Raw genomic sequence first — 19,448 nt, 5'->3', positions numbered from 1 at the left:
TGTTTTCCATGTTTTGGATTATTTTGTGCCTTTCTGAAGCAGACGCTCACTAATCCTCCCATCAGAGAGTCCGACCTCGTCTGTGACCTCCTGGATTAGCTGTGGATGCTTCGTTTCATCTTTTCCAAAACGCACAGAATCAGAAAAGTTCGGCATTAACATTATTAAGAAACAAAGACTAATAAGAACAATAAGATCCAGGATGTAAAGCCTGAAAAGCTTTTTAAAATCTGACTCTTCGATTGGTGAATAAAACCTGAAGCCGTCTGATTGGTTGTTGTCCAGAAATGAGTCGGCTGAGATCAGATTAGTCAAACTCTTAATGGAGTTTGGTTTTATTATGACAGTTTCTGATGTTCCCTGACTGGTCGACACCTCCTGTCAGATGGGTGAATACTTCCCATGTTCCCATGAATGTTGTTGACCTTTGACCCTGAGCCAGGATTAGCACTGACCTGACAGGCTCAGGTCAATTACAGCAACGCTGAAGTTTCTATTTTTAAAACAGATAAATCACCAAATAGACACGAGTCCCCTGGACCCTGCAGACGGGCCCCCAGAGGCCCTCAGACCAGAGTTTGACAAATACTGAGAGTAACAATGACTTTTTAGGGATTCATTTATGACGTAGTATTTATCATAACAACCGTTTTTGTCCTCTGTCTTCTCGATTGTTCCAGTTATCAACAGAATCTCAACTAAAAAGAAGCCAAGATGTCTGAGTAAGTACCAGTTCACCCTGTTAATGTTTGTGACTCAAAGAAAACCAACTCAAGAAGAACTTCTGTCCCATTCGCTGGATGTGGTTGTTAATTTCACCTTTTCGTTAAAGGGGAAAGAGGATGACATCGAGCCGCAGGCATCACCTCAAGGTAACGTCGGACACAGTTTCCTCATGGACTTTAATGGGGGCTGCAGCGATCATGTGCTAACGTGTTAGCTTCATCGTGTGATGTGAAGTCTGCTGTCAGTCCAGCATGTCATGACTGTGTGATAAGGACAGCTTCAGAGTCTCTGCCGTCTCGCCCTGCAGAGTGTGATGCTGCAGATCGCTGCTAACTGGCTGGAGCAGGAAGCCGCTGAGATCGCAGCCGCCAAAGAGGCTTACATGGCAGAGAAATGTCCCAGCCCCGACCTGAACGCAGACCAGGCGACTCTGATGGTAACAAACACAAATAAAGCCTCATCCTGAGTCCAAACAGCAGGACAGGAGCTCAGTTTCTCTTTTCACATCAACAGGAAGTCTGCAAAAAGCTGCACCAGGCCCTGGACAAGATCGACGAGGACAGATACGACAGCGAGGCCAAAGTGGAGAAGACCGACAAAGAGGTAGAGACTCACTCACTGACGCTTTAACGTGAGCCGTGATTGGTCAGTGCTGGACTTTGATGTGAACTCAGACAGACAGAAATCTCAGCGCAGATGCAAAAAATCTATAAAAATATTAGAATTTGATCTGTAGATAACCTGATGCCAAAAAGGTCAGACAGCAACACAATTAGCACTTTTCTAACGACTGATTTAAAGCAACAAATTGCACAAGAAACAGAACAATAATACAATATTCTATGAGGAGTAAACTGCATTTATTTTCCCACATTTAATGAACTAAAGTGTATTTGTGGCAGTAAAAAAAGCAGTTCAGAGAACTCATCATCATCAGGAGGTCCAGTCTGACCTGATCCAGAGCTCTCTACTCTTTCACATGTGCTTCCTCTGCAGCAGGTGACCTCTGGACACTTTAAGGCTTAAAATGAAAAGCTGAGACTTTGGAGTTAACAGGTTGTTTTGTGCTCCATCTCTGAGCCTCCGCCTGTGCTTTCAGATCGCCGAGCTGAAGCTGAAGGTGGTGGAGCTGGCCGGAGTGAAGAAGCCCGCCCTGAAGAAAGTGCGTATGTCCGCCGACGCCATGCTGCAGGCCCTGCTGGGAGGAAAACACAAGGTGACCATGGACCTGAGGGCCAACCTGAAGCAGGTCAAGAAGGAGGTGAAAGAGGAGGTGAGTCCCTGCTGTGAATCTGCTTCAGACAGGAAGCTGCTGCCGGACGCAGGAGCTGCATCACTGAGCGGACTGTGTTTGTCCTGCAGGCTGCTGAGGGCGTCGGCGACTGGCGCAAGAACATCGAGGACAAAGCCGACAGGAAGAAGATGTTCGAGTCTTCCTGAAGACTTTCACCTCTGTCACATCTCAACCTTTTTCATGGAATTGAAAAAACTGGTGCCATTAAATGTTTTTTTGGAATAAGGAAACGCTGTCAACGCAGTTTTTTCCAGAAGATGTTTGGGAGTTTAGACGTAGTGGTGGTTCTTCTTCTGTGGGTGGGCTTCTCCTCGCGGCTCATGTCAGCTCATTTCAATCCTCTTTATATGTTCTTGCTTCTCTAAAAGATGCTGGTGTTGATCTGAACCTGCAGACATGAAGTCTTCCATAGAACGGAGACTAATTACAAACAGCTGCTTAACTGATTGTAGGTTAACGTTAACGGGGTGTTGTACTGACAGTAAACCAGCAGAGGTCAGCAGAGAGCCTCTCTCTTCTTCACATCATCCCTCCGTCGTTTCACTCGTGATTTGCAGCTTCTCGTCATTTATGTCCATCACATCACACTCTGCCTCTCCATCGCACACCGAGCTGCTCCATCATGAAGCTCTTCTGCTGGTGAGTGACTTCATGTTCCTCCTCTCACTTTTCTGTCAGTGTTTGCATGAAGTTTTCTTTGAGCTGAAAAACATCCACATTGTACAAACAAAAACACAAACAAACTCATTTTGTTCCAGCTTTTCACTGTAGATTTAGTTTCTGAACAAATATTAAAACTCGGACGTATTTGGTATCACTGACTTTTTGCCACTGGAACTTAAAATAACGTTCTGTTGGCTTGTTAATGAGGAATTCATAATTTAAGAGGTTGAGGTCACAGCTGTACGGTGGCCCTGAGAGGTCAAAGTGCTGCAGCTGAAGAAAACAGAAACACTGTAAGCAGCACAGACAGACTGTTTGCAGGTGACGCTGATGAACCAAAAACCTTAGATTTCAGCTCATTTTCCGTCATCAGCTGTGGATGTTTGCAGCCTTTCTGTCTTTGCTCCATTTTTAAATGCTGCACGTTGGTGAAGACGTTTTCTTTATTTGTTTTGTTTATTTGCTGCTGATCGGGGAACATTTCTGTGTTGTTACTCTCATGTTTGCCTTGTTTTCCATCCTTAAACTGACGTTTGTGCGAAGCCTCCGAAGCCCTGAGCGATGACACCTCCGGTTCTTCAGAGGTTCCTTCTCGCTGTGAGCTTCAGCAGCCTGAATCACACATGAAGCAGATCTTCACTTGATTTATCTTCACTCAGGCTGCTGAAGCTTCACATTAGCCGGAGCTGAACTTTAGCCTTAATGTCTCGTCGTCAATGTGACTGACGCCTTCGCACACTGTTCTCGCCGCCGGCCCGTTAAGCTGCCGGTATAAAGGAAACCGAAGCCGTGAGCATTAATCATGTCGCCCCGCGGCCGGCCTGCCCCCCTGTTGTGTAACAATTGCTTCATCCTTTCAGTGGTCTGTGTTGGGGGGAACCTGATAGCGTCCCTTCGGTCTCCAGTCCTGGGAGGCGACTTCCTGCAGAAGAAATTTACGAGGTTCCTCAGAGACTTGTGGTGGTATTTCTGGAGCCTGCCGGCCCATTGGTCTGAGGTGGCTCTGCTACCATAAAGAGGGCTGACTTTTCTGCTGAGCGAGCACTTCACACCCTATATACCCTGTTTAATCTTTACTGTTTAGGACTTGGCAGCGTCTTCCCTCTTCTTCGTCTTCCTCCTCCTCGTCACTTTCAGTAGGTGAGAGTCTCTGCGGCTCGGCGTCGTTCGCTCCGACAGGAAACAATACAGAGAGTCTGACTGAGGGGTGGTGGACAGGTGGGACCCGGCTTTGCTCTGCACAGGTGCTTTTTATGTGGTTTTTAAAGGTGCTGCTGCAGGTGTGACCTCTGACCTCTGAGGCTGCCTTCAGGTGTTCAGAGAGGACGCTGAGCTGAAACACCTGCGGACTTTCGGGCAGGTTGAAGTTTGGACCTGAAGCTGATTTGTTGTTTCGTTGTGAATCGTTGGATCTTTCGTTAAGCTCACGTGTCGTCGGTAAAATTCTGAGGTTTAATATTTAAAATAATAAAAAGGGAATATTAGTTTTTCCTGTTTCTGATTTTAAACCTTTGAAGCTCAACAGATCAGGAGCAGTTTGGTGGATTTTACCGTCGTTTTGTTCATATTCATTCTTTGAAGCTTCATTCTCTGTAAATGTTGAGTTGCTTGTTTGCAGCTGAAGCTCCACCACAGACTCACGTCGGCTCTTTGATGGATTTTGTTCTAGTTTTCTTGTTGGACGCTGGTTTAAAGCCTTTGGTGGAATATTGACTGTTAACGTTCCTGCTGATGATTTAAAACTGTAAAACGTTCAGTAATGACTGACGTTCTTTTAAACTGACGTCGGATCGCGTCGAGTCTTAAAGCGTCTCCGTTTCTGTTTTTGTGGTTTCTGGTCTCTAAATCCTGACCTGAAGCCTTTCTGGACACACCTCGGTGTCAGGCGGCGGGTCGCATGCCTGCAGGATGTTGAATCGGTGTTAACGGCTCCTCCTGCGTGCTCAGCGCCACATTGGGCCCCTCTGCTGTTGGCATTTCGTGCTCAGGTCATTGACTCCCTGTAAGAAGTTAAATTCCAGCCAGAATGTCTTCAGAGGGGCATCTGTCGAGCGCGGGGCTCGGCATTTGACCCGCCCGTCCAAAATTAGCTGGTTTGTGATCGCTGGCAGCCGGTTTTCCATGATAGTGAAGCGTGTCGTGTTTCCCGCGGCGGGTCAAAAGGTCGCTGATCGATAACGGGGCGGAGCTGAGAGCCGGCGGGCTCAGCTGTGGACGCTCGCTCGCTGAGCTTCATGTCTGCTCGTATGAACTGACCAGTGTTTTCTGTCTCTGAACAGGGTGCGAAGATCAAAACCCGCCAAAATGTCTGAGTGAGTACAAACCTCCTCCTCCTCCTCCTCCTCCTCCTCTTCTTCTTCTTCTTCTTCTTCTTCTTCCTCCTCTTGTTTGACTGCATTACTTTGGTGTCATTAAGCTGCTGTAACAGGTCTCCATTTGTAATCGTTTCATGAGTGAATCCATAGATTTAAAGACTTCTCAGACTCAGCTTGTCAGCCTTTGAGGAAGCACTTTGTGTATTTACACGTCTGTGAATCCTGATAATCTCCAGGGAAGTTTTGGATTTAAACACCTGATCGTGTGTCACAACATGGCGTCTGAACTGATCGTCACATCACAGGGATTAATATCACGTGTTCCAGTGCGGCCCTGAATCTCGCCTGTCAGGAAAAAGCAGCCAATGAGTGAACGACTTTGAATAAAATGTTCAAAGAGCGGTTTTGAGGGTTGTGATCCGTTACCTCGCTCACGCCACAATAGAAAGAAAAAAATGTAATTATTTGGAAAATAGAGATAAAGCTCTGAAACAGTGACTTTAATTCAAATCTGTCTTGTTCAGTTTCGTTTACAAGCAGACGTTGGTTGAAAAAAACAAATAAATCTTCACCAATTACTAATTTATTCATTTATTAATCAACTGGCTGATGATTGTTTCATGCAGTGACTGTTCACACAAGCAGAATCAGAGTTGACTGACTGTTCAGAGTCCAGAGTGTCGTTTCCTTTCTGGGAAACCTCCTGTTAATCTGACTAAACTGTGTTCAGCTGTGGGACCAAACACTTAATTATCCACATCTACCATGTGCAATTTAATCATTTTCCATTAGCAGTATTATTCTTTACACTCATTTTGTACTGAATGTACATATATAAAGTTGATTTTTTCATGTTTTATTTTATATTTTTATTCTCTTCTGCATTTCGTTTTTATTCCTGCTACTATTTCTCTCCGTCTGTGACACCTTAATTTCCCCAGTGAGGAATTCCTAAAGTTTTATCTTATCTTATCTTATCTTATCTTATCTTATCTTATCTTATCTTATCTTATCTCTGGCTCTGATGTTGCTCACAGTTCACAGCCTTGATGAAGGTGGAGGGAGGTGTTCAGTGGCCGAAAAGAGGAGCTAAAATAATCAGCCAAAGAGGAAATAGCAGTTAGCATGTTAGCATGACGTGTTAGCATTAATCTCTCATGGTTGTGGACATGTTTCCCTGTGGACGGACTGAGCATCTGAAATGTGTCTAAACTGATCTGAACACATGTGAAGGCACCGGTTCAGTCTGAAGGTCAACCTTCAGCTTCAGATGACGACAGCTGTACATGTTCGAAACATGTTGAAGCAGGCGGACGCTCTCCACAGACACCGTTAAAAAGTCTTAAAGTGATATTAATACATGATTTATACCTCACATCCCCTGACTGTGAGCGGAGAAATGTCTAAAAATAACAAGTACAATGACAATAATAATTAGCATCCTTAAATCGGAAAATAATTTGCAGAATGAGTTTAAGTCATTTAATTTTCTATATGAATGTCTGGAAACTTAGCCGTATGTAGCTACTAGCAGCAGCTGGTTAGCCTAGCTTAGCATAAAGACTGGAAACAGGGGGAAACAGCTAGCCTGGCTGTGCCCAAAGGCCTCTAAAACTCACTAATTGACATGTTAGACCTCGTTTATTTCAAACAAACAGAAAACAAAGGTTATAAGAAATAGAAACTTTGGTCAATTGTCATTTTTAATGAGATATAACGTGTTAATTAGCGAGCTTAGAGGTGCTGGACAGAGCCAGGCTAGCTGTTTCCCCCTGTTTCTGGTCTTTATGCTATGCTAAGCTAAGCTAACCAGCTGCTGTCTGTAGCTTCATATGGACATGAAAGTGACTTCAGTCTTTTCTCAGATTTGTAGGACTCAGTAATGAAAACATGAGACTTTATCAAACCAGCCAAGATATTAACATAATAAAAAGGTTGATAATGATGATGATGGTGATGATGATGATTGTGTGATTAAGTCTGATCTCTGCCTCTCAGGGGAAAGAAGATGACGTCCAGCCGCCGGCATCATCTGAAGGTGAGATGAAAACCTTTCACTGACTTCCTGTTTGTGGTGTTTATGCATTCGTGGAGCGTCATTTCTGACCTTTTTATTTGAATTTACATGTTCATCTGTTCACCTCCCTGCAGAGTTTGATGCTTCAGATCGCTGCCAACTGGATCGAGCAGGAGAAGAAGGAAATTGAGGAGGCGAAGGAGGCCTACATGGCTGAGAACTGCCCCGAACCCGACCTCAGCGGAGACCAGGCCGTCCTCATGGTGAGACGCCGGCGTCTCTGCGCCGATGCTGCCGTCACTGTTTGTAACGTGGTTCCATGTCACGGTGGAACTGATGACAGCTCGTCATTAAAATCACAGCAGGACACGTAGAAACATGGTCAACGTGATCATGAGAGGTTTGTTTGTTTTACGCACCAACAGGAAGTCTGCAAGAAGCTCCAAGCCGCCATCGACAAGATCGACGAGGCGAGGTACGACGCCGAGGCCAAAGTGCAGAAGGCCGACAAAGAGGTGAGAGAGTCAACGAGCTGAGCTGAGGTCCTCAGGTCCACTCTCAGTTCAACGATTATTGATTATTGATTATTGATTGATGCTTATTCTAAGAAGACAACGCGATTCCAGCAGAAATGCAGATAATTCTGTTCATGTACAGTTAATGAAGAAGTCAAAAATGTCTCAAAAATCACCCAACAGAGGACTCACCTGTCTCACCTGTCTCACCTGTCTCACCTCATTACGCAGCCTGAGCTCTATCATTGTTCACCTCTCCCGCTACCTGTCACCTGTGACGTCTTTGTTTTTAACCACTGGGAGCTTTGCAGATGGTTTCCTGTCATCATTTGTCTGTATTGATCTGTTGTGGCAGGAACGTTTGGACCAGATTCAGATATAATACATTTCAAATGCAGCTTTCAACCAACAGCAGCACATAAAATGTGTCTGAGTGACGCCTCTGCTGTCAGAGCAGTTACACTCACGACTAAACTGAACCGCATTCCTTATAATTCTGCTGGTCTGGGGTCTGTGCCCGTAGATTCATTTTTTTTACTAAAACTATGAAACCAGAAAAGACAGAAGCTCCAGATTCTCAGAGAGGTTGAGATGGAGGATCATCGCTGATTTGATAAGATTTCACTTGTTTGAGGTAGAAGTCTTCCCAGGTCCACTTGATTCCCAGTAACCAGACCTGGGTCAGACCGGGTCCAGATATAATATATGTGGAGCCGACCTCTGTCCAGGTGGTTCCACAGCGTCTGGACTAACGCATCTTGATGCTTCTGGGCCTCCAGATTGAGGATCTGAAGCTGAAGGTGGTGGAGCTGGCCGGAGTGAAGAAGCCCGCCCTGAAGAAAGTGCGTATGTCTGCCGACGCCATGCTGCAGGCCCTGCTGGGAGGAAAACACAAGGTGACCATGGACCTGAGAGCCAACCTGAAGCAGGTCAAGAAGGAGGTGAAAGAGGAGGTGAGGAAAGCATGTCGGTGTCAACATCTGGAGACGAGCTCAGTAAACATCTGCTCGAAGTGTGTCGAGGCCGAATCACACAGCTTGATTTACAGATTATCACATCTGATCAGTGATGGAAGAAGAACTCAGTCCGACTTGAGTAGAAGTACAGTAGTGCTGTCAGCCGCATGCAGTAAAAGTACCGTCTGTGCAGTAAAATGTAGATCCGGGTAGAATCGTTCCTGCGTGATGTTTGATCAGACGAGTTTTTGTCCGTGTCCTTGTTCTCTGCAGTCGACGGAGGCGGTCGGCGACTGGCGTAAGAACATTGAGGATAAGGCCGACAGGAAGAAGATGTTCGAGACGTCCTAAAACCTCGGTGACGAGGCGAGGACGGCGGCGGGGGGACGATTCCGCCGAGGTCTGAGTGACTGAATGTGTCTCTGTGCTCCAGCAGGACGCACAGGGACGAGAGTTTAGACACTTTTTTGTTGTTTTTTGGTTATTTTTGTGATACCGTGGACAGAGACTGAGACAAGTTACGCCATCATGTTCGCAGTCAGCAACATTCACCATGTACAGGCTTTCATGGAATCCAGAGAAATAAATGTTTTGAAATAAGGATTAATTGGTTTGTTACATTTATCTGCATTTTAATCATTCTTCATTCGCTTGTTCCCAAATCAAACAGTTTCCAAAAACTGAACTTTCACTTCTTTTAATTAACCTCAGAGTCTGACGCAGAAACGTTTTCAGCCTGATAAACGAGCTGAATGAGAACGTTTGGCTGTGAGATGTGGCTGAAGTCCTCAGAGAAGCTCGAGAGGAGCTTGAGTTAAGTCTTTTTTTTATTGTTTCCAACAGCAAGACTGAACTGAATGACCTTTTACATCAGCAGGTCCAAATAAAACACGAACAGCTGATCAACTAATCAAACAGTCGAAATCTGCCTGTTAGCCAAACACACAAAAAAAGAAGCAACACACGTAAACATAGGAATTAATTTGGTTACTGAGTAATTAAATGCGATGTAATTAAAAAACGAGAGAAAAAATCAGCAACTTCCTGAGAGTCAGATGAGAAGCTTAGTTTCATGTCTGCTTAGCTTAGCATGAGGACTGGAAGCAGCTAGCCTGAAAAATAGCTGCCAAGACCATTCTTTGTTTCGACTGTCCACAAACTGAAGTGTTTTTGAGAGATTTTTTGGCAAAATACTTCCAACCAAAGGATTGGTTTGTGTTTTTTTTTTAACTGTGGACACAGCCTGGCTAGCTGTTTCCCCTTGTTTCCAGTCTTTATGCTAAGCTAGGCTAATCACACCCTGAATCCAACTGTGCATTTAACACACAAACTCTCTCTCTCTCTTCTCATCTTTCTCTCTGTTTCCCAAAAATGCTGAACTGTTGATGTTAAAAATGAGGAAAACAATCTTTTAAACAGTTGATTTGAGTTCATATCTGGAACATGTGAAATGAAACTTGTGTGAACGAGTTTAATCGTTAAATTCTCTTTCAGAAACAGAACTTTAGAAGTTTTCAGACATATGAAATGTATAATAACGACTGAACGTTTCCATTTGACGTCTTTAAAATCAACACTAACGCCACTTAAGGGATATTTTAAGGGAAAAATGAGAAAGAAGAGATTATTTCAAAGCTGTTTAAGACCTCGAAGATGTCCGTTTTAGCCTTCAGATCAGCTGGAGGTGCTCTCACAGGGAGGGCGGCTGGCAGAGCGGGGCTGGGCCGGGTGTATTTCAGGAGCTCGTCGACCCATTGGTCTGCCTGGGATCCATTTCCATAAAGAGGATCTGGGCATTTTGCTGAGGCATCGCAACCCACCATATATACCCTATTTCATTTTTCACTGTCTGTGGCTTTGGCAGTGTCTCCTTTTCTTCCACCAAGTGTGTCTTGTCCTCCTCTTCTTCCTCCTCTCAATAGGTGAGAAACCTTCTTCATTTTGTCTTTTTTTTGCAGCCTCTTTGAGCCTCTCTGAGAGCAGCATCTTTTATTTCACCACAGACAAAATCGATGTTCAGAGCAACAAATATCAGACAGACAGTTTCTGCAAACCCGAGTGGGGGTCCGAGCCGTTTGTTTGTCCACCTCTGACCCATCCCGACAACCTGAACTCGCTTTCTGCATGTTTGTTGCTGACATTTGACCTTTTTCTGACAGACCTGAATTTATGAGACCCGTTCAGCTGCACTCTGCTGCGTTTTATGGTCCTGAAGCTGTTTGCAGCTCAGTGTCAGAGTTTGACACTCAAAACTCAAAACTGCTGCTCAGACTTTGAAAATGCCATCGAGTCACGATGTTACCCGAAGATTCACGACGCTTTAAGGGTTTGAAGTCAGGGAAAATCATCATGAATCAATCATGATTCTGCATCTGATTTGACAAAACAACTAAATTTTATTCATATTCATCCTTAAATTCGCTTTTTACAGATGTGAAAGTGTTATTTGTTTAAAGCTTATTGGTTATTTTTAACAGTAATTAGAAAGTTAATGACATTTAAGTTCTTGTTATTAGTTTCATAAATATGGATATTATTATTGATTAATGTGTGAGTTTATTTAAATGTCAGCAGGATTCATGTCTTGGCTATTTCTCTTATTTTAGCATCACGGTTTCTAAATTTGTCTTTGTTGTTAAAAGAAACATCTTCTAAAGGTGGTAAATTTGGGTCTGACAGGTCCGACACACCACTGAAACTTTAGCATGAAAACAACTTAAAGAAGCATTAAATGAAATCAAAAAGCTCATGTGGATTTTACTTGATTAAGAGATCATTTCTCCTGATTTGGACCTGCTGTTTTAACACCCAGCTTAATTCAACAGTATCAGCGATCAGCTCTATTTAATGATGTTCCACTGGAGAATTTTTCAGATTAACCCTTCAGCCATAAACGGTCGAGAGGCGACACTCGATCCCGACCGTCCCAGTTTAGTTCGTTCGACGTTGCTGCTCTTCAGCTGTGGCCTCAGATCACGTTACGGCTCAAATATTCACATCCATCCATCTCCACCAGAGCGGCAGGACATGCTGAGCTCAGAGAAGCTCACACTCGCATCCTGATCGTTCAGCAGAGGTCAAAAATACTCAAACGTTTCCTCCCCTCACTGTGTTTTTATGTGTGTCTTCATGCAGGTTGTGAACCGCAAAAACCGCCAACATGTCTGAGTAAGTGTGAACGCATCCTCTCTGATTACATCCATCAGGTCTACACACGGACATCAAAATTTAGACTCTGACATGGTGCTCTTCTGAAAAAAAGTGCTTTAAACGAGCATGGCTGCATTGGAAATAATTATCTTTCATCAAGAGGAAAAGCGTGATCTTCAGAGTGAAGATGACCTTAAGTAGTAAATATTAATATGCCTTCTGGTTTGTCGTTACATGATGCTCTGATACGACTTTCCTCCCAAACAGGAAAAAGCTGACTTCCAGCCGCAGGCATCACCTGAAGGTAAACCAACCGCTCAAAAAATCCTTTGTTTTTAATTATAGGGGCATTTCTTACAGTCCTGGATAAAAATTCAAAGCTTTTTGAGGCCGTTTCTGGAAATATAAGCTGTAAAAATGTTAACATTCATTTCATCTGACCAGTTTTTAGTGTAAGTTACTCTACATTTTTGTTATTGTCATCAAAAATCCATAAAAAGAAGAAAATCTATTATATGTTAGTCTGTGGATGCTCTCTGACTTCCTGTCTGTGGCTGAGTTGAGTTCACAGCATCAAACCTGAGTGTGCTTTAATGGAAAACAGCTAAAAAAAAGGGAGTTTGCTGACATGACATTTCCCCGCTGCCTGTCCTGCAGAGTCTGATCCTCCAGATCGCCTTGAACTGGATCGAGCAGGAGAAAAAGGAAAACATCGCGGCGAAGGAGGCCTACATGGCGGAGCACTGTCCTGCCCCGGAGATGAGCGGAGACCAGAACGCCCTGATGGTGAGACGAGCTTCAGCGTCACAGGGGTTCAGGAACAGCCTCCGAAACAGCAGCGAGACCCTCAGAGTCAAAGAGCGACGGCTTGTTTCTGAAGAACATTCAGTCGTCATACAGAACTGAATCTTGGAAGAGTTGACAGGCAGTGTGGGAAATGTAGGAATGTGGCTCAAGTCAAAAGATGGACAAAAAGAAAAAGAAATTCAAATTCTAAAAATACTCAATGCCATAAAATACTACTGCCCATAAAAATACTATTGCCAATATTGTTATGAGAAAACTTCCAGTGGCTTATGTTTGAACTGCTGTACACGTTTAGCCTAGCTTATCACACACACTGGAAACAGGGGGAAACTGTTAGCCTAGCTCCATCAAAAGTGAAAAAAAAAAAAAAAAAATAGACCTCAAAAACTTCCACAAAGCTGTTTGATTCAAACTTTTGGTAGAAAATAAACATGTAAATTCTGTTTATGGCTAATAATAACAACTATTCCACTAATATTCAAGCAAACCTGAAAGCAGGACTTTAGCTACCGGGGCTATCTAGCAAAACGTGCTAGCTCACTCAGTGAAGCTAATGAGCTATAAGTGCTAGCAACACTCCTCCTGTAGCATTTAGGCATGATGATTAGCATTGTTAGCGCTGCTCTTCATTGCATGACATGAATCTGGATCTCATCACATTTGTTTAGACGTGAAATTAACATAATTTATTCATCACTGTTTTCATTATTTTGACACTTTCACATGTACAAAGCTGCACAGGGTGAAATTCATCGTACAAACCTGACTGTAGTTTTCTCTTTTCAGCTCATTTAAAGCTGATAGTTGACACATTTTTGCACCTGTTGCACGTACATATACGTAACTTGAGGTCTGTGTGTGTGTTTGCACTTGGACAGGAATACTGCAAGAAGCTCCACGCCCTCATTGACAAGATCGATGAGGAGAGGTACGACATCGAGGCCAAAGTGCAGAAGGCCGACAAAGAGGTAAACCCCCTCCGACAGAGAGGCATGAGGAAGGACCTTCTGAACCACAGAAACCTGAAAAGAACCTTTTCTCCTCTCGTAGATTGAAGACCTGAAGATCAAAGTGGTGGATCTGAGGGGCGTGAAGAAACCCGCCCTGAAGAAAGTACGTATGTCCGCTGACACCATGCTGAAAGCTCTGCTGGGCTCCAAGCACACAGTCAACATGGACCTGAGGTCCAACCTGAAGCAGGTGAAGAAGGAGGTGAAAGAGGAGGTGAGTCCACGGTATTTTTATTCACTTTTAATCAATTCCCCGACGTAGGCCACAGATGGGACCAACACTGTGTCTCAAAGAAAAACACAAAACTCGTTTTTCGTTCAGGTTTCAGTCACTTCGCTCGCTCGGCTGCTTCCTGTCACACGAGGCTTTGAAATAAACGTTTGTCTTTTCTCCTCTGCAGCCAACAGAAGCCGTGGGCGACTGGCGTAAGAACATTGAGGACAAGGCCGACAGGAAGAAGATGTTCGAGAGCTCCTAAACGCATCGCCGCTCGCTGTCTGTTTATATGAACTGCACGTGTCTTATCTGTGTGGTCTGAACCAGGCGCTTGTTTTATGTTTGGTGAAGCCACACGGGGCTGAACAGCATGTCTGACGGGAAATTTAAGGTGTTTGAGGGTTTTTTCTCTTGTTTTTTGGCACTTTGTCTGGGGGAGGAGGATCGAAGAGAGTTTCTGCAGGTTCGCACACAACAACCGAGTCTTAAACTCCACACATTCAGAAAACATTCACACAAACTGAGCGATGAAGAATAGAAACAATAAAGTCAAAGTGGAAGAAAAGATGTGTGGATTTGTTTCTTGTGTCTTTATTTGACTCATTTCTAGATACAGGACTGCAGCCATGATTTCATAAACACACAAAATTTAAAATAATGCCTCTGAAATGTTTAGTTATGTCAAATAATATGTAATATTTTCAATAATTTTTTTTCCAAACATGAAAGCATAAATCCTGTTTTTCATGGAAAAATCAGAAAAAAGTAGTTTGACAAAAGTCTATTTTGCTGGAAATTGTTTAAAATATCATTATTCTGTATGTATTTATCATTATTCTATGTGAGAGGTATGAATTTTGTCACAATCAGTCCTGTGATTGATAAATTAGTATTTTAAAGAAGTAACTCAGCAAATAAACAACAGCATCATTTATTAATTTGGATTTCATTTCCATAATATTAGAAACTGAAAAACTGACCTGACATGAAGATCAATTCACCAGCTATCAATAATAATAATAATAATAATAATAATAATAATAATAATAATAATAATAATAATAATAATGTTTAGTTTAATAGTAAAATTACATGAGTGAATGTTTTCATATTCCACATGTGGTCCTGCAGTTTGATGGTGTTTGAGTGTCTCGATCACTGAGACCAGGACTCAGCGTGTACCTCCACATACTTTAATAGCAGGTAAATGAATGATGGCGTTCAGGTTTAATACCAGTCTGTTCATTCCTGCAGATACACACCTGAAAAGACCATCACACCTCCAGTTACTCATCTTCACCTCTTATGTTTTTAATTATGGCTCCCTGCACATGATTTGTCGTCGTGTTTGGATCTCAGATGTTTTGTTTGTGTGCCTGTGTGTTTGTGTGTGTGTGTGTGTGTGTGTGTGTGTGTGTGATGTTTTGTCCTGATGGTGGTGCTGAAGAGAAGGCCACGGTGGGACTAAAATAATTAGCAGTCATCCTGATGATAATGAGTCTGAACTGGAGAAAAATATATTTTGATGATATAATGATCGGACTCCCTGCTGGTTTCAGATGTGCCCCGCCCTCCACACACACACACACACACACACACACACGCTGATGCTCTCACACTCCTTGTATGGTGCTCGGAGCTCTGCCCCTGGCCTGCTGGGGCTCCGGGGCTCCGGGGCCTCTAAGGTTTCCTCAGCAGCTAACTTTATCCCGTCGGCCTCTGGGGGAATGCGAGGAGACGCCTCAGGGTTATATTTGGATCATGTGACTTCACCCTTTAAAAAACACTGTGGGCACACGTTTTGTCTCTAAATTAGTCTCTGACATGGACAATGAGCATAATGAATGTGATTTGTTGTTTTAGAAAGTCTAATTGGACACTTCAGAGGACGCCCAGGTGGACCTGGACTGAGGCTCTCTGGAGACTCCTGTCTTTGCGTCGGGTATGTTGCCTTCAGGTGCACGCCAAACATGGGCGCTTCAGAACCCAAAATTAGCCAGAGCTCTTGATACCTGCTCTGTATTTTTACAGTGAAATTCAAGTCAAGTTAAACTTTGTTGAACTGTGCTGTTGACATTTTCAAGTTTTAAGTCCAGCTGCCCGTTGGTTCAACCCTCCTTGGGTGACCGTGAGCTGGATGACTGAGAACATTCAGACATTAGGCGCAGACTTAAGATGTCTGCCCTGGTAATTTGAGGCATTATTTGTGTGGGCAGACGGTCAAAATGACTTCATGATGTGACCTCAGCTCCAGCAGAGATGCTGTCCACCCAGAGTCTGGTTCTGCTCCATGTTTCTGCCTGTCAAAAGGGACATTTTCCTCAGCACTTTCGCTACGTGCTAGCGCCGCGTTGTGTAACACAGTTAGCCCCTCGAGTAGCCTGCGAACAAATGTTTATCATAAAAACATGATCTGATAACTGGAATTAAATGTGAAACGGAATAAAAACCTTTTGTTGTCTGCTTAAAGGTTGAGAGTCATCTAGCTTGTAGTCTACTTTTCCCAGCTATCGTTACGTTAGCTAGCTAGCGAGCTAACAATGACTAACAAAACGCAATGCATGAAGTTGATTTTCACACAGATAATTCAGCATTTAAAGATAAATAAAGCACTGGCTGATGAAATCAAATGCACATTGGCAACATTTTAGCTAAGCTGTTGTTTAGCGACGTGTAAAGACTTCAGCACCTTTAATAACATGAAGCTAATCCCCGTTTAGGTCAGACTGTCCCTCCAATGTTCAAACAGCATCAGATTTGAATCTGAAAGTAAACCTTGAAGAGATGTTTGTGTCCAGCTCTGGAGATGCTACGTGTTCGCTGCGTTCACCAGCTGTCTCACTGGTCATACAGCTACGAGGGACAGGAAATGACCCGTGAAAACAGTAAATATCGAAAGCATCAGCAAACAGATCCAAAACAACAACAAGGTCCTGATGGTGTTTGACTGGGCTGGTGTTCATTTTGATGTTTGGTTGATGATGTCATGGCGTCCCGACCATGGGAGCAGCTGGCTGACAGACGAGATTTTAATAACCTCGATGACGGCCATTAAGACTGAGCGTCAGCACATTAAGAAGGATCGTAAAACAGGGACGTTTTCACAGGTACAGGTGGATGGCAGGTCACATGGGTGGAGTCTGATCTACGCTGATTTACGAGTCCATCGTGGAGCAAAGGATTAATTGTTATGGAAGCAAAAGTAAAAGTAAAAGCATTGAAACTAAAACTAAATGTCTGTGATAGATTCTCCTTCGCTGCAGTGATGAGCTCAGCACTTAAAACACGTTCGGATGAAGATGAAGAGGATAATCTTTAAAAACACCACCAGAGACTATGAGCTCTGAGAGGACATGTTCTACTAAAATATCAAAAACTGACGAAGATGAAAGAAAAACATCAGAAAATTAAGATTGTGATCAAGTTGATGTAAAGAAAAAACTGAAATCTGCATTTTTGATCTGCATTTTCATGACAGCTGAGCAGATTCCTGCTGCTGCTGAAGCTCCAGAACGAGGACTGAACGGATGCTGCGTTGACAATTAAAATGTTATGATTTTCCATCCTCAGTTCTGGGTTTAAAACAAAACAGCATTTGTAACACAAAACCAGAGAAACCAAAGAAAAGTGGGATTCACAGAGAAGCTTTGAACTCTGAATATCAGCTCCTGCTGCTGCTTAATTAGGTACTAATTTACAGTCAGGTGGAAGCGGTTAGCTTTAAGTAGCAGGACTGTAAAGCAGCAGGTCGTAAAGTTTGATCACTGGATGTTGAGTGATTTTCCACAGCTGGACAGGAGAACTCAAAGGACGGCCGGCAGAGAAGACAAACGTTGACTTTTTTCTTTTCTGGTTGGCCGACATCGTCACGCAGAGTGATTTATAATGAGCTGGATTAGAGCCACACAGGCAGGCAGAGGAGCTGCAGGCTGACTCAAGGCTTGGCTCTCACAGAGGTCGGAGGTCGGAGGTCAGGGGTCAGAGGACAGAGGACAGAGGACAGAGGTGTCCTCCTGGACCAGCTTGCTTCTCTGAAAACTGATACTGGTTATCTTTGGATGAAGCTGCTGGACGATGATGTTTTGTGCTGGTGGTCAGTGTAAATCACACAGAACTGAATATTTCACACTACAGTTCGGAGACTTTCAGACCCCCTGAAACAGTTCAGAGGTCAAAGGTCACGTCTCCATCAAATGGTGAATATGAAAACACTTAAACACAAAGGTTCATTCCAATAACACAAAAGTTTAAAGTCTCACTGGAGGAGCATTTACATGACGTTCACATGTTCCTGCCCAGCATGGAACAGACCTCAGATCAGCTGTTTGAAGTCATCCTGCTGGCGTGGATGAAGGCTCACGGCCAGTAGGGGGCGCGTTTGTCCTGCTTTTCACTTTGCAGTATCAGTATCTGTGTGTAGTGTTAAGAATCAGGTCAGGCTGGGTTGAGCTGATTAGACGGAGTAGAAATAAATAGATAAATGAAAATAAGTGTGAAGAGTGAAAATAGATAATTCATTGTCTCACTCTCTCTGTTTTCAGACACCACTTGACCTGAAAAACATCTCAGGACTTTGTCACAGGATGGCGTTTTGCTGCAGATCCACTTCCTGAGGCTGATTTTTAGAAAGGAATCTAAAACATTTCCATTATTAAAGAGCAGATGTAGGAGGAGGATTGTCCAGCCTTTTTTTTTTATTGTTTTCTACTTTTCATTTATTTCATTTTCATGCTCCAAAGCCCCTCTGGACCCTCTATCTTCCATCCACCGCCTCATGATGACCTCTCCTCTGGCGTCCCTGCAGCAGTCAGTCCTACATGGTCGTTTTCCATCTCCTCACTCTGCTGAATCAGATAGAAATCGGCCTGCAGTCTTTCCCTCCGTCACGCCGGCTCCCTGCAGACCTCATGACTGTAACCCAAGCACATCTAATAACTGACCCAGGCTGTAAAGTCATTTAGGGTTATCACGTCCAGCCTGCCGGAGGTCGTCCTAAAGGTTCAAGGAGTGGCGTTACATTTAGTGGCTGCTCAAAACCTCATTAACTCGCCCCTGTTTGTCCCGAGTTCCATATGGTTTCACTTTCAGCACCCGCAGCTCGCAGGTGGAGGTTCTTTGTTTCCTCAGCGGCTGGAGGATCATTGAATCACACTCTGCTCGCTGTCGCCTCTGGACGGATGTGCAGCTCCTGTGTTTGTAGAGGACGGACAGGAGAGGACGGCTGTTCTCCATTCAGAGCACGCAAGCAGCCAATCACAATCAGCCGTAGCCTTCATGTGGTTTGAGGATGCACTCATCAGCTTCACACATCGCTGCTGTGGGTGTAACCCCACAACACAGATTTACTGATCCAGCTCCAGCAGAACGGCACCAAGACCAGGACCTGGACAAGCAGCCAAAGCTGAAATCAATGGCTGCAGAGAGAAATGTGTTATCATCGAAACAGCACATCATCACAAACTCCTGAGGTCCTTTAAAAAGTGGCTTTCTTGAGTCTTTACAGTCTTCTACATTCATTCAGTAACAGGAAATGTTGTGTGTTCGGACTCAAGTCTGCACATTGTCAGTGATCTTCGTCTGTTAGAGGCTGATCCGGTTACCTGCTAAATGATTCTAACCTTCCACCACTAATGACGCCTCTAATCCACCAAAATGCCTGCTGAGCCTCTCCAGACCACAGACAGCAGCTTGAAGCCGGTGCTCTGGCTGTACAAAGACCTTTAAGTCACTGCGGCTCCACAGGATGAGTCTGTTCGTGGAACACGAAGCAGACAGTCA

The 19,448-nt window shown here is 43.9% G+C and overlaps 3 protein-coding genes across 3 annotated transcripts; all 3 read left to right on the top strand.

The window, feature by feature from the left end:
- Positions 1 to 714: 714 nt before the first annotated feature.
- LOC143322079 (troponin I, fast skeletal muscle-like) lies at positions 715 to 2,166 on the top strand. Its single transcript, XM_076732979.1, has 6 exons — positions 715 to 722; positions 833 to 872; positions 1,034 to 1,162; positions 1,240 to 1,329; positions 1,826 to 1,999; positions 2,089 to 2,166. Exons 1-6 carry the CDS (start codon positions 715 to 717, stop codon positions 2,164 to 2,166), a joined length of 519 nt encoding a protein of 172 aa, XP_076589094.1.
- A 1,627-nt stretch (positions 2,167 to 3,793) lies between these two features.
- On the top strand, positions 3,794 to 8,837 carry LOC143321993 (troponin I, fast skeletal muscle-like). The gene is made up of 7 exons (XM_076732815.1): positions 3,794 to 3,823; positions 4,963 to 4,995; positions 6,997 to 7,036; positions 7,150 to 7,278; positions 7,441 to 7,530; positions 8,310 to 8,483; positions 8,760 to 8,837. The coding sequence occupies exons 2-7, from the start codon at positions 4,988 to 4,990 to the stop codon at positions 8,835 to 8,837; spliced, it is 519 nt and encodes a 172-aa protein (XP_076588930.1). The 5' UTR covers positions 3,794 to 3,823; positions 4,963 to 4,987.
- A 1,507-nt stretch (positions 8,838 to 10,344) lies between these two features.
- LOC143321992 (troponin I, fast skeletal muscle-like) lies at positions 10,345 to 14,191 on the top strand. Its single transcript, XM_076732814.1, has 7 exons — positions 10,345 to 10,408; positions 11,622 to 11,654; positions 11,904 to 11,940; positions 12,294 to 12,422; positions 13,322 to 13,411; positions 13,494 to 13,667; positions 13,855 to 14,191. Exons 2-7 carry the CDS (start codon positions 11,647 to 11,649, stop codon positions 13,930 to 13,932), a joined length of 516 nt encoding a protein of 171 aa, XP_076588929.1. The 5' UTR covers positions 10,345 to 10,408; positions 11,622 to 11,646; the 3' UTR covers positions 13,933 to 14,191.
- The last annotated feature ends 5,257 nt before the right edge of the window (positions 14,192 to 19,448 follow it).

The sequence above is a fragment of the Chaetodon auriga genome, chromosome 6 (genome assembly GCF_051107435.1).
Source record: "Chaetodon auriga isolate fChaAug3 chromosome 6, fChaAug3.hap1, whole genome shotgun sequence".
NCBI lineage: Eukaryota > Metazoa > Chordata > Actinopteri > Chaetodontiformes > Chaetodontidae > Chaetodon > Chaetodon auriga.
This window is presented reverse-complemented; position numbering and strand designations above follow the sequence as displayed.

Bases quoted from the DNA above. Each gene is read 5' to 3' on its own strand.
- LOC143322079 (XM_076732979.1), top strand. The intron at 873-1,033 runs GTAACGTCGGAC...CTCGCCCTGCAG, and splicing joins GCCGCAGGCATCACCTCAAG to AGTGTGATGCTGCAGATCGC. The intron at 1,330-1,825 runs GTAGAGACTCAC...CTGTGCTTTCAG, and splicing joins TGGAGAAGACCGACAAAGAG to ATCGCCGAGCTGAAGCTGAA.
- LOC143321992 (XM_076732814.1), top strand. The intron at 13,412-13,493 runs GTAAACCCCCTC...CTCCTCTCGTAG, and splicing joins TGCAGAAGGCCGACAAAGAG to ATTGAAGACCTGAAGATCAA. The intron at 13,668-13,854 runs GTGAGTCCACGG...TCTCCTCTGCAG, and splicing joins AGAAGGAGGTGAAAGAGGAG to CCAACAGAAGCCGTGGGCGA.
- LOC143321993 (XM_076732815.1), top strand. The intron at 7,037-7,149 runs GTGAGATGAAAA...ACCTCCCTGCAG, and splicing joins GCCGCCGGCATCATCTGAAG to AGTTTGATGCTTCAGATCGC. The intron at 7,531-8,309 runs GTGAGAGAGTCA...CTGGGCCTCCAG, and splicing joins TGCAGAAGGCCGACAAAGAG to ATTGAGGATCTGAAGCTGAA.